Genomic DNA, 17,258 nt, shown 5'->3' on the forward strand with positions numbered 1-17,258 from the left:
GCTAAGAGAGACAGCTGTTCAGTGAGCTTTCACCCACTTTACAACCTTTCTTACCACTGCTGTGGAGATGTCCCAGTGGATAAGAGGAACCCTGAGCAGAGGTGGGTTCACTCGTGCTTGTGCTCGCGCACAGAAGTATCTGGGAGGGTGGGCGGGGCCTCCCATTGCAGCCACTACCCGTTTGCCCAATCTGGGCCGAACCGGGAGCAACCCACCTCTGCAATCCGGCTTGGAAATGGGAAACTGGTAGCAAAATGGCATCCAGTTGAGCGGCGACAGAGTTGCCAAAAGGGAAGCTGCCCAAATATATGCCAGTGGATTGTATTTTGCCTAATTTTGAGATACTAGGAGGATTAGATATAGGGATCAAAGGCAGACTTTTCTCATTATTGTATGTCTGTCTGGCCTCAACTTCCCTTGGACAATCCAGGTGATTTTTGGCCGTTTCAGGGACCTCATAATATGGGGCAAATTGTGCAATTAAAAGCAATATTGCAGAAACAAAAGTGACAGAGAGAGATACAATATTTGGGTTTATTTGTGAAACTTGTTAATGGTCCATTTTTGTTAGAGGAGTGTGGAAATAGTGCATATGTGTTTCTATGTTGTGTCATTTCCAAGACATTGGAGAGGAGCAAAACCCTCTAATAAACAATACACAAAAAGGCCTTATTATTATTATTTATTTGTATTATTACCTTTATTATTTTACTTTTATTATTTAAAAAAAGGATTTGGAATAATGGAGCTCATTGGCTTGTGAAAGCTCCCTAAAATAATGATAATAATAAATGATTTGCCTGGAGAAAGTATGAAAGGAGATATTTGTATGTGCATTTTTTTTATGCAAGCAGTTTGAATGGAGGATAAATGTGTAAGTATGCTGATGTGTAAATGCCTGTGTGTTGACTCCCTATCCCCAGACTGTGAAAGAAGTTGATTATTTTGATTCCCTTTCTTATAAAGAAACCCACTGTTCCTCCAGTTATACTGGAGGACTCTGAGACTGGTCTGCCACCCCCTACTTACTCATGGAATGGGACGCCCCAGACAAGGAGGTCCCAGAAGAGGGTGGAGGCTGAAGAATAACGTAATCAAACAGTGAGTAACTCTTGTGACATCCAATCTTGTTCAAAACTGAAACCAGAGTTGCAGGCTCCACTCAGAGAAAATATAGTGGTAGGAGGAGGAAATAGATTCTGTTGACTGCTGGTTTACATTTTCTACTTCAGGCCTTTATAACTGGAAGCAACAAAATGCCAGTTATAGGGAAGACCCAGAGAGAATGCACTCTCTGTTCTTATCTATTATAAGGACACATAACCCCTCTTGGGCAGACATTCAGACATAGCTAGATGTCCTTTTAACACCAGAGGAACAAAGACTGGTGATGAGGAAAACGGAGCAGCAGTTTAAAAAAAAAAGAGCATGAGAATGACAACCACTGGGAATGGCCCCTCATGGAGCCAGAATGGGATCTGAATGATGATGGGAACAATATGAGACTACAGAATTCTCAATCTTTAGTCTTGTATGGAATCCAAAATGGGGTCCCCAAAATTAAAAATCTTGCAAAAGAATATGAAATAAGGCAAAAGAAAGATGAGAGCCCTGAGGACTTTTCTTGAAGAAATATACCAGGCTTTCATGCAATACACTGATTTAGATCCTGAAGCCTCGGACAATCAGAAAATGATAAACATGATTTTTATAGGGCAGTCAGCAGAGGATATTAGAAGAAAGTTACAGAAAGTAGAAGGAGGTCGGTGGAAAGACATTTCAGAATTGGTTGAGATAGCTTATAAAGTTTTTTTTTTACTATCAGAAGGTAAGAAGAAAAGAAGAAAGAAATTCAGAAGGCTTGCTGAAACACTATCTTCCCAGCAGATGCCCTTAGGCAGGGAAAGAGAGGAGGAAGGGGAAACAATCCGGAAGAGGATGGTAAGGAGGTGGAGTTTAGAGAATCTGAAGTAGTATGGGCATGGAAAAGGAAAGGTTCCCTTGGGACCAACCAGTGTGCTATATGCAGAAAAGAAGGCTATTGGAAGAGTGGATGCCTCTGATGGCTATAGCCATGCAGGCAGAAAAAGAAGAGTGAAGAGGCCAGGGGCAGGGAGCTATTGCCCCCCCCCCAAAAAAACCCTGGTGAAAGTCCAAATTGGGGAATCTAAACATAAGATGTTAATAGACAAAGGAGCCAGTAGATTTGTCCTTAACAGACCTATTGCTCCTCGGGATTACCAATGAGATATCTTTTGTTAGGGCTTCAGGAAAGGCTATAATGTGCCTGAAACAACAAAAGCCCAAATTGCACAGCAGGAGGTTAAAAACTTAAGAGTATGGCATCTCTGTAGGACAGCTGAGACTGTTAGCCTAAGGAGGGAAGCAATATATTAAAGCCCTCTGTTAATAGAAAACAACTGGGATTCTTTGGGATGGCTGGTTTTTGTAGAATTTGAATTCTTAATTTTTGATTAATTGTCAAGCCTCTTTACGAGGCTGTTAAAGAGGGGGATGGGAAAATACTTGAATGGATTAGATAATTCAAACAAACATTCACACAAATAGAGAGTGAGTTTATGGGGGCACTGACACTGGGGCTTCCAGACTCCACTACACCTTTTACTCTATATGAATGGAAAGACATTGCAATGCAAGTTCTCACTCAGAAATTAGGTTCCTGGCAAAGACCTGTGGGCATTGGGATGGCTTGAATAGTGGCAGCATCAGCCCTGCTAGTTGACGAAGCTCTACAGTTAACACTATCACTTTATCTCTTTTATCTAAAAGTCCCAAACAGGGTTCAAGAGATTATGGAAGTAAAGGGAGCATTTTGGATGACTGGAGGCCGCCAAGCCAAGTATCAGACCCTCTTGCTTGACTCCCCAGCCATACAATTAGAGATATTCAATCCAGCTACACTCTTGCCCCAGGTGAATTGCATCATGATTGTGTAAAGGTGATGGATTCAGTCTATGCCAATAGACCCAATCTTTGGGATCAGTCTATCCCAAATGTTGACTATGAATGTTAGTAGCTTTATGGTAGAAGGCCAGAGAAATGCAGGATATGCAGTGGTCACACCATGGGAAGTTGTAGAAGTCAGCTCATTACCAGTAAACATTTCTGCCCAACTAGCTGAACAGGTCACTCTACTAGAGCCTTACAGCTGGCTGTGGGATAAACTTTAATAGCAAATATGCCTTTTGGATTCTTGCATGTCCATGGAGCCTTATAAAAGGAAAGGAAAGGGGATTGCTATGTATGATATATGATTTGCTATGTAACTGTGCTCCTCCCATCCACCAATATTATACCCACTTTATCTGAAAGAAAGATTAGAAACCATAGGGACCTTGAACAATCCAGAAAGTACCTGATGAACTACCAATCCCTTACTTTATTCGGTGGGCTCTGGTTCCTCAATAATGTCATGCATTTTATACAGGCGGTGGAGGAAATCCTAGCTAGTGAGACTGGGGAGTTTTTTTTTTATTGCTGCGGCAAAAAAAACCAAGAAGCCATTTGGAAAATGACAGTTCACAATAGGATGGCTCTAGATATGGTATTGGCATCCTAAAGAGGTATGTGTACACTACTTGAACAACAATGCTGTGTGCATATTCTGGACAAATCAGAGGAATTCCTCAGCTGAACTACACACATTGCAAACATAGCTGCAAACACCCCCCACCCCACATGGATGAATAGAAAGGCTGGTGGCATTGGCTGACAGGAAGGTTGTCTGATTTCAACTGGTTAATAACCTAATAATGACCCTGGCAGGCATAGACAGTGTTCTCTTAATCACCCATTGTGCATTACAATGCCTTTTGCTTTGCTTTTCCAAGTGTAAGCAAACTGGGTCTCCCAGTACACTGATATTGATGTTGGATGAATCTTGGAAAGTTAAATCATTTTCAAGTTCAAAAGGAGTGTGTGTGAGATGGGCTGTCTGCTAAAGTAAAGAAAAGTCATAACACATACTTGAAAGTAAATCAGTAAGCCTGTTATTGTGGAGTCTGTCTGGCAAAAACAAAGACTGCTTATTCACAAGAAATATGCAGGTGTTTAAGCTTGTAACAATTCTGGGTAGTTAGAAAGCTGACAAAAAGCAACAAAGTATTAGGCAACTTGCAAAAATCAGCTAAAAGTTAGGAGCAGAGATGGCTGCAGCAAATAAACCGTGTATTAGATAACTCCTGGGGCATTTATTAAGCAAGGCTTAGGAATAGGGACAGTTACAGACCAATAGAACAAATTGTAGAATTATTACTAAAATGTTTATTAGGTACACCAGCGTGCCTAACGTCCCTGTCCTACTGTCTCCGTTTATTTGTACCCATTTCCTGTGTTCTTATTCATGTTTATTCTTATTCCTGTTACCTTGTACGTGAGTGACAAACTAAACAAATGATAAATGATTAACATTAATCACACCCAAATTGGGGACACCACCACCACCCTCATTTTTCCTCAGAAATTTCCCTCACGGCGCTCCCTCTTGCCTCCCCTCTCCGAGCGACCAAATGGTTTGCCCCAGCCTCTCCGCCTGACTGATGAACGGAAAAAGGGAAACGAGGGCGGATGCGAGGCCCAGCGCACAAGCACGCAGGGCGGCCTCGGCTGCAAGCGTTGGTTTGGACCCGGCTGACCGGGAGGAGGGAGGAGGGGGGAGGGGGGAGTTGTTAAGCGCGTGACGGGAAGAAGACGACGTTTATTGAAGAAAAAAAAAAACCCAAGCCAAACCAAAACTTCCACAGAAACGAAGTCAGAAGTCAGACGGGGTAGTTGCAAAAGGGGAAGGGAAGCCGATCGACTGAGGTTGCAAAAGGGGAAGGGAAGCCGACAGACCGAGGCCTTGGCGTCAACCGGTAAGGACCGCTTCTGAATAGAAGCGCGGAATTAGGGAGAGCCTTGAGGAGAGAGAAGAAAATACGGCTCCCTTTTGCAAGTGGTGGGTTTCTCCTCTCTCACTGTGGCAGGCTCTGCCCATGGGATGGGGGATGGGGGGGGGGGAAGGGAGGGCTTCTGGATTTTTATTTTACTTCTTTTTACTTGGAGGTTGGAGGTTATATGTCTTTATAATCTGAAGGTGCATCTGACATGAATAAAGAAGGCTGTGGTAGTCCATTTAAGTGTGCGCGCGTGTGTACACGTACGTGGGAAGAAGGGAGGAAGAATAAACACAACCCTTCTCGGTTGCCAACGTTGTTTTAAGGGTGAAGTTGGGACAGGGACGTATACCTCAGAAGCCCCGAAGAGCCCCAGTTTCCCTTTGCCACCCGCTATGGACGAAGGCAGCTCGTTGCTCTCCACGTTAGGTGGTGGTTTTTCTTTCTTACTTTTACAATTCCGGGAGACTCTTTTAAGCAGAAGTGAAGCTAATTCGGATTCCTCTTTTTTTAGAACAAGAGAGACGATGGTGAGGAGGTCTGAGGGAAGTACAGGTAGTCCTCGACTTACAACAGTTAATTTAGTGACCAAAGTTACAACGGCGCTGTGAAACAGTGACTTATGACCGTTTTTCACACTTACGACCCTGGCAGCATCCCTGTGGTCTTGTGATCAAAAATTTGAACGCTTGGCACAACAGACTCATATTTATGCTAGTTGCAGTACACCGGGCTCATGTGGTCACCTTTTGTGACTTTTTGACAAGCAAAGTCAACAGGGAAGCCAGATTCAGTTAACAGCCGTGTTACTAACTCAACAACTGTAGTGCACGGCTGTGGCAAGGAAGGTCATAAAATGGAGCAAAATTCACTTGGCAAATGTTTCCCTTAGCAACAGAAATGTTGGGCTCAATTGTGGTTGTAAGTCGAGGACTATAAGAGCAACAAAGATGATTAGGGACCTGGAGACTAAAACATATGAAGAACGGTTGCAGGAACTGGGTATGTTTAGCTTAAGAGAAAGAAGGACTAGGGGAGACATGATAGCAGTGTTCCAATATCTCAGAGGTTGCCACAAAGAAGAGGGAGTCAAACTATTCTCCAAGGCACCTGAGGGTAGAACAAGAAGCAATGGGTGGAAACTAATCAAGGAGAGAAGTGACTTAGAACTGAGGAGAAATTTCCTGACAGTTAGAACAATGAATCAGTGGAACAGCTTGCCTCCAGAAGTTGTGAATGCCCCAACACTGGAAGTCTTTAAGAAGATGTTGGATAGCTATTTGTCTGAAACGGTATGGGGTTTCCTGCCTAGGCAGGAGGTTGGACTAGAAGACCTCCAAGGTCCCTTCCAACTCTACTATTGTATTGTATAACTGGAAGTGTAATTTTAAGGGTATGGTATTACTTTTTCCTGTCCATCAGTGTTTCTTCAGAGTTGTTAGGGCAGCCACACTTCCGTAAAAATAGTTTTATTTTCCTATTGGTTTTAAGCGTTTAATGAGGGTGTCACAAAGCTTTACTTATATTAAATCTGTTGCTAGGCAAGAATTAATCTGAGGAGCCTTGGGCATTTGGGATGGCTTGGTTGTCTGCATTACCAAGAAAGGTATTCTTAAGCATTGAGGTGTACAGAGAAAGGACTCAGGAAGACAGGATTTTGGAAGACGGTCATCAGGAAAATACCTTATATGAAATTACTAGCAATATATGGTGAGCATCTAGTGACAGTGGCTTTACTTTCCTTTTTGTATCTCCAAGTTAAAAAGATCACGCTGCAGAAATTTATTTTAAAAATATCTTTGGGTAGGACGGATAATGTTGAATTAGCTGTTGCTTCTGTCCTATGTTGGAGTTCCACTTTCACTTTCATCATCCTCAACCAGCATGGAATTGGGAATTCAACTCTGAATTAGGCATTCCTGATTTTGTGTAAATGGGAGACAGTCTGTCAACTGAGTGCCTGTCAAGTCTAGGGGGGGAAATGCAATTCTGTCTTTGGTAATCAAACAACTACAACCATTATTGTAGAAAGTCATCAGAGAAATATATATTAATTTTTAAAAAATAAAGTCAGAAGTCAGGAACAATTGCTAAAACTATTTGATAGGATATTATCAAGTACAGCATATTCTTTTATGGTTGTCTCTGCGTTTGTGTGTCTTTATTTCCAGTTAAGGGTTAATTATTATGACCCAGACCTGAATCATAATGTATAATATGCTTATAATGTATAATGGCTAGGAATGAAATATGCATCTGGAACTTAGTGCTTACTTAAGTCCATCTGCAAGGCATAATGGAAGAAAGCTTGAAAACATCCCTTCCCTGCTAATGACTAGGCAGTCGTGCACCTGTGAAACTGCCTGCAAAATACAGCAGTTACATATTATTAGTGTTCCCTAAGTAGCCTCAAGGTTGTGTGTGCAACTTCATTTTCCTGACAGTGTGGAATACAACCCAGTAAGGGTAAGAACACAGTGAAAGAAGCCATAGTTGGCTATAACCACTGATTATGTTTTTGTTTAACTCATGAGTCTGTCCTTGCTTACTCATGGTTTAGTTAACCATGTTTACCTGAATTGACCTGGGTGTTTAGATTCACACAACATATGTACTGATGTAACCATGTACTGATTACACTGATTGGATTTATATAATATATTGTGTCACAAATTAGCCAACCATAATTTTGTCTAAGCTGTTCTGCAGGGCCATTTTATAAGTTCAGTCCTTGTGGGGGGCACTAAATCAAGGAATGCAACTATAGCTATCTTGCCAGCCAGCTATCCCCCATGCCATCTTTAGTTTTCTCCTCAGAAAGCACTTTTCATAGTTAGGTGTGTGCAACTCTTAATGTTTTTTTAAAAAAACATAGCTAAATAAGTTTACTACAACAAGTATATCTTTACACATTTAATTGCCATCACAGACATGACTTGTTTCTATAGGTCAGTGTTTGGATTCAGAGCCACACTAATATGGCCGGTGATAGGTACTAAGAAGCAATGTGTGATGCTTTATCTCAGTGTTAATTGCAGAAGTTCAGTATATGCAAGAAACCCAAGCAACCTTTGAACTGCTACTAATAATGCATAAGTTGGACTCTCATTTGATGTTTACTTAATCAGTTTGTTGAATAATTATTATTGGATTACACAACATTCTGAGCCATTTTGGTTATACAAAAAGTTTTACACAAACTAAAGGACCTCTTAGTGCAGTGTGTAAACTGAGTCTGTACAACTTCTTAGAACTATGTGTAATGTATGTATTTCTATACTGTATAGAGCATTTTGTTTTATTATTATTTTCTACAGATGACTATGAGAATTTGGTTGCTGCTGACTACATGGGCAAAAGTTCAAGATTTTTAAGTGGACCTTAAGTGGATGCTCCCCAAACGATCTCAACATAAGTAGAAGACATGAATCTTCAAACTGATGAGGCAACATCTAGATCCATATTTGCCTGGAATTATGTTCTGTGGGAAGTTCGTTTGGCACTAGTGGCCATTGGCTTCTTTTTCTACTTGGGAATATTTTGTTTTTCACATTTTTTGTCTTCATGGTTGAGTATAACTTACCGCTCATTGTCAGCGAAGGAGAAAGTCTTTTGGAATCTGGCTGCTACACGAGGCGTGTTCGGCATTCAGAGCTGTGTGGCTGGCTTCTGGGCTTTACTTATAGATCCAGTTTTTCAAGCTGACAAGGTTTATTCCCAGCAGGACTGGAGTTGGTTCAGTTGCCTCATAGCCTCTGGCTTCTTTTTGCTGGAAAATGTAGCCGTTCATGTCTCTAATTTTATCTTTAAAACATTTGATTTATTTGTAGTTGCTCACCATTTTTTTGCCTTTGGTGGTTTTTTGGGTCTGATAACCAACATAAAATCTGGACATTATATACCTTTGATGGGAATGCTACTTGAGATGAGTACACCTTTCACTTGCATGTCTTGGATACTTTTAAAGGTGAGAGAGAAGTGAGCAAAGAAGAGCTATGGTTGCTACATAAAATTACATATTTTGTCTAGACTAGTTCCCAGTGGAAGTCCATATGGCAAAACAGGCTAGAATTGCAGCAATTCTGAGAGCATTTTATTTCTCAAAGTTCAGGCTACAATTCTCACTCTTCACTTTTTTCTTGCTGAATCTCCTATCTAGAATCTAATCCTCCATCTCTTCTCTGTTATTGTATGCATTTCCAGAGTCTCTGACTGATCAAGCCTAGACCCATGTCTGAGTACATAGCTGCTTGGAGGTCCTCACTGCTAGTGTTCTTCATCTACCAACAGATGTAACTGTTACAGAAGAGTGTCATAATAAATGCTCACTTGAAAAGATTAGCTGATTCTCAGATCTAGAACATTAAGTGGTAGAGCAACAGCTAGGAGTAACCCGATTGAATAATTAATTTTAATAGGTCATGAATCTTGAGTGAGCTTTTGCAGATGAAATATTAAATCTATTAATTCAATATTGTGTGTATTAAATTTACTACTTTAAATTTAAATGTAACTTTAAATGTTATTTTAAATTTAGCTTAGGAATGTGTTTTAGAATACAAATGCATCCAAAACACTTGTGCTGGAAAAATATTGTAGAATCAATAAATCTGGTTGGGATAAACAACATTCTGTACTTGTCCCCAGCCAGTTTGGGGACGATGGGAAATATCACTGGAAGGATGATGAAGCATTTGAGACTCAAAATAATGCTGGTAGAAATTAGCCATGTAGTTTTCAATTCCATTCAATCGTCCTATTGTGTGTGTGTGTGTGTGTCTGTCTATGAGAGCTCTGTCCTTTTCCTTTGTAGCTAATAAGAATGTTGAGTTACATGAATTGTAATCTGACCTAAAACAGTTCATGTTGATAGTGTGCATTCCAATGAAGAATTAAAGTTGCATTAAGAATTTCAATCCATGATAGGTTTGGCACATGGGGGAGATCCACCACATCAAATGTAACACTACTGTTATCTGTGAGGTTGTTTTAAGTAATTAAATAAGATTGGATTCTATATGAAATACATATAGTGTCCCATTTTATAATATTGTGAACTACGTACATAATTGGATTTTTTTCCTGTGACATGGAACCATAGATTAAGATGCTATTTTTGTGGATTGCTTATTGACTGCCCCACAATACCACCAATCCAAGAAAATAATCTTGAGCTCTGTTTGGAGAATGTTTATTTCTTGCAACTACATTCTGATATCAACAAAAGTTCATAACTTTTGAGGAAGTTATGTAAGACCTTGTATGTGAGGTCATGACATAATATAACATCTTCTCTTTTTCTAAAACCATAAGGGGAAGTTAACTATATGTGTCATTAGGATAGATAAGGGAAATGACAGCAAATGCAATCCATGTACACTTTGGCTTCCTTCATTTGGAGGTGGCAGAGAAAGCAATAAGGAGAGTTGTATATGCAACAGTTCAGAAGCTCTCCCATAAAGCTGCTTTATTGGGATAGTGTGTTTTACAATCTTTTGAATATGCCACTTTGAGTCACTTGTGGTCATTCAGCTTTATTAATAGACTATATGAATAGTATTCCTTTAAAGCAATAGAATTCTCTATACAGCATACATGATACTATAGACTATACTTTAGACTGCAAATTTAAAACAGCATTGTAATGTAAACATTTATGAGAGAAATGCAAACAATTTAGACTATTTCAGCCTGTGGCTGGGGGTGATGGGAGCTTTGTTTAAACATTGGGAAGACCATAAGCTTGCCAACCCCAACTCAGTATAGTTTCCCAAGTAATAAGTAGGACAAGAGAGCAAAAAGAAAAAATAGATGGTTCCAAATGGTGGTTGGTTCGTACATTATTCTGAGCCATAATATAGTTAGTTTGAGCCCAACCATTGTAATATGTAAAGGACAATTGGTCTCTGGCCATAAGATGTACATCATCATCATCATCATTATTATTATTATTATTATTATTATTATTATTATTATTATTATTATTATTATTATTATTATTATTATTATTTTAATCCCTGGGAATTGGCAGAAGTATAGCAGTGGCAGAATTATGTTAGTAGAGGAGGTAAAAGGGATACTGGTGCCTGTCATTCTAGGTTATACTTTTACAATCTAGGCTGAATATATTATGTGAGCCCAACCAGCCTCTTCTAGATTAAAATAACTATGGAAAACAAAATAGTAAATTATATGAACCCAACCAGTCCTTTCTAGATTTGATTATTAAAAGTAAAAGAGAGTAGGTACATCAGTTATGGTTAATGACACCTTTGATTTATAAAGATTGAAAATCTGGATAATCACTTGTGAAAATATTCTTATTAATATTTTGAACCTAATTGTAAGTAACATCAATTGAAAAACATTTGGGTATACTTTTCATTATATTTGATTAGTTATAAACTATCCACTATTACATATTAGATGAAGAACTGCTTTGTCAGACTATGGTCTTTCCAAGCAGATATGATCGCCAGGATTTCTTTCAAAATATTAAGGAACAATTAAATTCATAGGAACAACTGAGCAATTTAAACACTGTGGGTTATTATGCTTCAATATGAATGTCAAGATCAAGTAGGTATCATTTACTTTGATTTTGCCGAGTTGTGCTAGGAGGTTTCTGACCATCTGTTTATGTTTAGGTGAAATAATCATAGCAGTTTTGGAACCTGACTCAAAATTCAAATGTTTCCTTTGAGATACTGCTGGAATTGAACATACTGTACTGGTATAATTTTAACTGAGTTCACATAAAACATGATTTATATTGCTAAGTAATGCCCTGAGTAAGTAAAAGAAAGGAGAGGTTAGAAATTTTCAGATTTCCCCTGCCTTAGGATTCAAGCTATTCTCTAGACTAGAGATATTGGGATAGGTGGGAGACATTGCATGTTATAGTAAGTTTATATCAGAATACTGAAGCCTCCAATTTAATATTACCCTTGTTAGAAGAGTACTTTGAACACCATAAAGATGTTTAGTAAGATGGGTTTAGAATAGTAAAGGACAAATTCATGTATATGTTGCCTTTATTATTTTTACAAATAGAGGAGACACTTTTCTCCTATTTTCTCCAAAACAATATCCCCATGAGGTGGGTTGGGCTGAGAGTGTGATTGGCCCATGGACACCCAGCTGGCTTTTATGGCTAAGGTAGAACTCACAGTCTCCCGCTTTCTAACATGTTACCTTAATTACTAGATTAAACTGGCTCTTTTTTCTCAATTGAAATCTACTTCCTAGTAATACAGCCTGGGATAATATGGCAGGAAACATCCCTCTTTTTATTTAAATTAAGAGGTAGCCAGTACTATTTTCTACGGATTTGACAAAATTCCACAGATGAAATCTAGATCTGTTGTGGAATAAGTCTGTTTTTGGAGCAGTCTTCTAACATTTACTGGTATATGTTGGGACATTTTCTCCTGCATTTTCCAGTTCTGTAGCTGATGTAGGGCATGGATTATAAAGCAAAAGGTTATTTTTCCTTTGACCTTTTCAGTCATGAGACAAAAAGGCATGAATTTGCTCGAATTGGAAGAACTGAAGCATACTTCCTAATAGTTGTTCTTGCTGACATTCCATTTTGTCCTCCAAAAGGTTATCCAGATGTTTAATCAAGTTCTTACTCACAAGCTAGTTTTGTTTCAGATTCCCTGCTTCTTTCATAACTTTCAACAAATTTGGAAGTAGTAACATTCTATAATGCTTTAACTTTGCAAGTATGGTTCTTGTTTCATGTGAAATACGTTTAAATTCTATCTTATTTGGTATTTTAACTTGGTTTTTTTTTTTTCCCCTCTAGACTGGCCGGGCTAATACTTTCTTTTGGAAGGCAAGTCAGTGGATAATGATCCACATGTTTCACTGCCGCATGATGCTTACCTACCATATGTGGTGGGTGTGTCTTTCCAATTGGAATGCTGTGATGGAAAATCTGGGACTTTTATATTTTACTGTTTTATTAACAGGATTGAGCGCTGTTACCTTCATACTTAATCCCTACTGGACACATAAAAAGACTCTTCAACTTTCTTCTCCTGTTGACTGGAATTTTAGTGGTACAACAATGAAAAATGGTTCATCTATGAAAGTAAATGGAGAAACGTTCCAGAAGAAAGGGCTCTGAAACTGACTTGGATCTCTACGGGTAACCGTAAAATCTGGTCAGAAATAGACAACTGGGAATATGAAGCTGTGCCTATCAAGGGATCTAAATTACTAGTTTCTAGTAATGTTATCTAATTGGGAATATTATTAACCTCATTTAATAAATGTTGCAGGTGCGTCCTAAATGTCGGGCATTCTTAGTCACATGTGGGAATATTCTATAAACCTGCAAAGTGCAGGAAACAAACTGCCTTGTCTGTCCATCTTTAGAACCTACATTGCTGCTTCCAGGACTTGCTATTTTGAACATGTCAGCTGAAGGACAGATTACAGTCTAGAAAGGATTCTAGGTCTTGTCTCAAAGAATGTCCAGTACAGGGGTTACTTTCCCATTGGATTAATCAATCTAAAATTACACTTATCTTCCTGGAATTCCTTTTCATTTATATATAAATCAGTTTCTATGTAAAGTGTGCTACCTTATCTAATGAATGCCAAATGCCAAACCAGTTTAGTATCTAATATGAGAAGGGAGGGGTAACATTACATTTTTCCTTGAAAAGCACCAAAATGTTTAACATCAATGCTAGAAATTTATGAAATATAGTTTACATTTGAAGAGTAGTTCGACATTGAAAATATGGTCATAACTTGGGTTTAACATTTTTGAAAAATATTTCTCTTTGACATGCAATATTCTATAGTGGCTAGTAGAAAAGCTTGTATACCTTAAAGATTATTTCCAATAAGTAACAAATTCAATTTTTGATATGGCACTTTAGGGAAGCTGCTGTTTTGCTGTTTCATTATGAGAGATATTGAAGTTGATTGAGCTTCCAATTTTTTGCATCCCCACCTTTAGATTTTAAAATTCTATTAAGTTCTGTTCTATCTGTTAATCCCAGGCCCTAAAATCCAAAATCAACGTATAAATCTTAAATTTTATTTGTTCCACTATTTAATTACTGTATAACAATTGCTGAAACTAATCCTTAACCTAATACTGTATTTCAGTGGAAAGTTGCTGAACACTGCCATCTAATGGCAGCTGCGACATACAAGTACCTATCTTATTTTAAACAAACATGCTATAAAATTATCTGGAATATACAACTACTCTAAAAGATAATGCATTGAGTTTGGTATATATTCTTTTAGTATAAATAATATAGAATGCATGATAATCTGAGATTAATGCTGTTATATTCAAGCTCAGTACGGAAATATGTAAATGACATACTTTGAAATATCTCTTTCTCTTCCCATCCTAGTAAAATTAGTGAAAGGCAAGTGGTAAGATTGCACAAAATGTTGAAGTCTAAAGTTTTTTCCAATTTCTATCTTTTCCCTGTTTAGGAAACAGTATTAAATTTGTGAAAGTTAGACATACCAGAAGTATTAAACATTTACTCTAGTCATTATTTGGAAAGAATAATAGTTCAGAGAGGCAAATTTTTGCATAATCTAAATGCATGTATAGAAACCTGGCTTGAATCTGTGTAGTTAATTTATCAATAAAATCTGAATGACCAGCATAATAATTAATCCAAGTTAAGGTAGTTATCTTAAATCATCTTCAATACTCTTCATTCTTGATATTTTGAATTATGCCATATTTCTAGCTAAAATGTTGTTGGGAATAACGCAACTAATGTATTTTTCTTGACTAACTTACATTTTCTGAGTAGTAGCCACAATATGAGATGGAAAATTGAAAATTTGCATTCTGAAGATGGTTGTGACCATGTTTACAGTCCTCTGTCAAAGACAGATCCCTCCCCCCCCCCCCCCCGGCAAAGGCTAAATGTCATTAATGAAGATGGGATTGGGATCAAAATCCAATCAGGGACATTTTAGAATGATTAGAATGTTCTCATTGATACATCATTTCGGAAGATAACAACCTGCCCATTGTTATTTTCTGTGAAAAAATCACAGAAATATTCTGTTTAATTGCATTTTCCCTGGGGTATATGCAAAATGACTCCCTCAATTGCAGTTTATTTTGTGACCAAGACACTGTATCTCTTTCTAGATAGCAGAAGTTTACCAGTTTGCTTGTTTTTAATCAAAGTAGCAAAGTAGTTGCAGTTTGCACAACAAAAATTTTTTATTAAACATTTGCACCTTGCAAAAATGGAAGCAATCAAATGGTAGATTGCCTATTGGTCACTGAAAAAGTTGCATACATGTAGTATATATTATTTTCCTATGTTTCTGTGGGTGAGAAATTGCACTATGTATGGAATAATGTCTAATGCTTGATCTATAATCAGGAGTAGTTAGTAAACAATTTCAGATATATATTGATGTATAACCCATAACTTAGTTGCATGTGCAGTATTGGTTGTTGGTTTTTTAAATGAGTTTAATTTTTCTAGTTCACTTGCTAATATATAGCTTTGGACCTTTGAGGTTTTATTTATCTCAGTTGCCTACAATAATTCAGAGTTTAGTCTATATTTTTCCCCTGAATCAGTACTGTGATTTAGATGGGAATGCTGCTGCTAATGATTATTTTGATTAGAATTCCTCTCACTCCTGATTATATGTCATTTCTGTTCTGTTCTAAAAGAAGTCAGGCCACACCTCCATTAAATTTGATTTAATTTTTTTATTCCTTATGTATATATAAGATGAATATGTGTAATAGTTTATCCTGCTGTCATATTCGGTATTTGGTGGCAGCCTTAGTGACCACAGGCACCACACCAAGAAATGGATGGCTAGAACTTGTGCAGTCATGCATTACTACATAATACTGTGATTGCAGGTTATGCGTTCTGACTAAAATGTAAAAGAGCTCTGTTAAAAGGTTCTTTGTTGCTTAGCACCAAAATAAAAAGTAGGTCCAAATAATAGAAATGGGAATTTTGCTGGGGCAGTTGGTCAAATTTGCAACAGAAATAAGACTTTTTTCTCTCTCAAGAGTATTTTTTAAAAAGTAGAATTGTTGGGATACAGTACACTTTTCTAAAAAATGTAGAATAGCTGAGTAGAGTATTTTTTAAAGATGAATAGTGGGTGTTAGGCATCTGTAGTAGTCTAATAATTAATGAAATCACATGTTTAGATAGAATTTCATTTTTTATACAAATGTGAGAGCTGAACTAGATATATGAGAAATTTGGGTGTCTCAGCTATGCTTTGTTCTTAATTGCAAGCTAGTTTTGGGTATTTGCATTTTGTAAATATTTCTTAGCAGCTCCAAGTTCTTTTTCATGCAAGTGATCTTTAAAATATGTTTCGGTTTGAAGAAAAGTCAACATATGCACTTTGTAATGAAGAAAAGTAGGAGTGGGAGGGAATTAAGCACCTTTCTCTTTTCCTACTTGCCCTATGAGGTATTACAAAATGTGGTTTACGACTTTCCTACTTAAATAATACTGATAAAGTTGAACATGAGATAGTTATTTGTACTCTTTACTATTGAGTTGTCATGCTTTTATTCTCTCCTACATCCCCTTGCGGTGGACAACCACAAATTATGTGTTTTATATTGATTACCATCCCCAGTTATATATTATCTGCTAATGGAGGATAGCTACTTCCTAAAAATAAGAACTTTATTTTTAAAGTATTTTATGCAGCAAATATATTTGTTATATTGTTTTTTTCTTGCTCCTTAGTAATTACTAATAAATGTATTGCTTTCTTTCCTTTTTATTATTGATTATTTAATAAGCTTCACGGGTTTTTTGCTTGCAGTTAAAATAATGGGCAGTGAAATGTGCTTTCTTGTCAGTAAAAAAAAATCTTTTCTAGCATTTTTATTTTAATATTTTTTCCCCTAATATATTGAAATGCAATTACCAGTACCCAGAAGTTTATCTAGTTTCATTTTCTGTCACAGATAGCCACTCAGATACTTCTAGATATCTGTATGTGGAATAAAAAAAGGCATGGACTTCTTTGTGGTGTTACTTGGAGGTGTTGATTGTGTATTCCCAAATATTCTAATAGCTGTGAAGTTTGGAAATTAAGTGTATCTGGAGGGCACCATGATGGGGAAGTCTATTATATTCAATCTGAAACAGCATTCAGTACTGCCTAAATCAGTACTTAGCCATTAATGGTCTTGTCCTCCATGATTTTAAAAATGCCTAAGCCAGTAGCAACTCTGCCTTTTTGTAAGAAACTATTTTTTTTTTGTCTATTCTGAACTAGTTCCAGATGATTTCATATTACCTGAAGTCTAGGGAGCTGTTTGTTGTTTATTGTGCTTAATAAACATTTATCATATCTCCA

The 17,258-nt window shown here is 37.5% G+C and overlaps 1 protein-coding gene across 4 annotated transcripts; it reads left to right on the forward strand.

The window, feature by feature from the left end:
• The first annotated feature begins 4,670 nt into the window (after positions 1 to 4,670).
• On the forward strand, positions 4,671 to 17,258 carry CLN8 (CLN8 transmembrane ER and ERGIC protein). 4 transcript variants are annotated; one of them, XM_081943589.1, is made up of 4 exons: positions 4,671 to 4,874; positions 5,410 to 5,425; positions 8,213 to 8,862; positions 12,706 to 17,258. In XM_081943589.1, exons 3-4 carry the CDS (start codon positions 8,320 to 8,322, stop codon positions 13,027 to 13,029), a joined length of 867 nt encoding a protein of 288 aa, XP_081799715.1. In that variant the 5' UTR covers positions 4,671 to 4,874; positions 5,410 to 5,425; positions 8,213 to 8,319; the 3' UTR covers positions 13,030 to 17,258. The 4 variants fall into 4 exon arrangements, with proteins under 4 accessions (XP_081799715.1, XP_081799713.1, XP_081799716.1 ...); XM_081943587.1 differs by lacking the exon at positions 5,410 to 5,425; XM_081943590.1 differs by lacking the exons at positions 4,671 to 4,874; positions 5,410 to 5,425 and adding an exon at positions 5,092 to 5,324.

The sequence above is a fragment of the Natrix helvetica genome (assembly GCF_964273705.1).
Source record: "Natrix helvetica genome assembly, chromosome: 2".
Lineage (NCBI taxonomy): Eukaryota > Metazoa > Chordata > Lepidosauria > Squamata > Natricidae > Natrix > Natrix helvetica.

Coding starts and splice junctions, on each gene's coding strand:
- CLN8 (XM_081943589.1), top strand. CDS start 8,320: ATGAATCTTCAAACTGATGAGGCAACATCTAGATCCATATTTGCCTGG. Junction 8,863..12,705: donor TGTCTTGGATACTTTTAAAG/GTGAGAGAGAAG, acceptor TTTCCCCTCTAG/ACTGGCCGGGCTAATACTTT.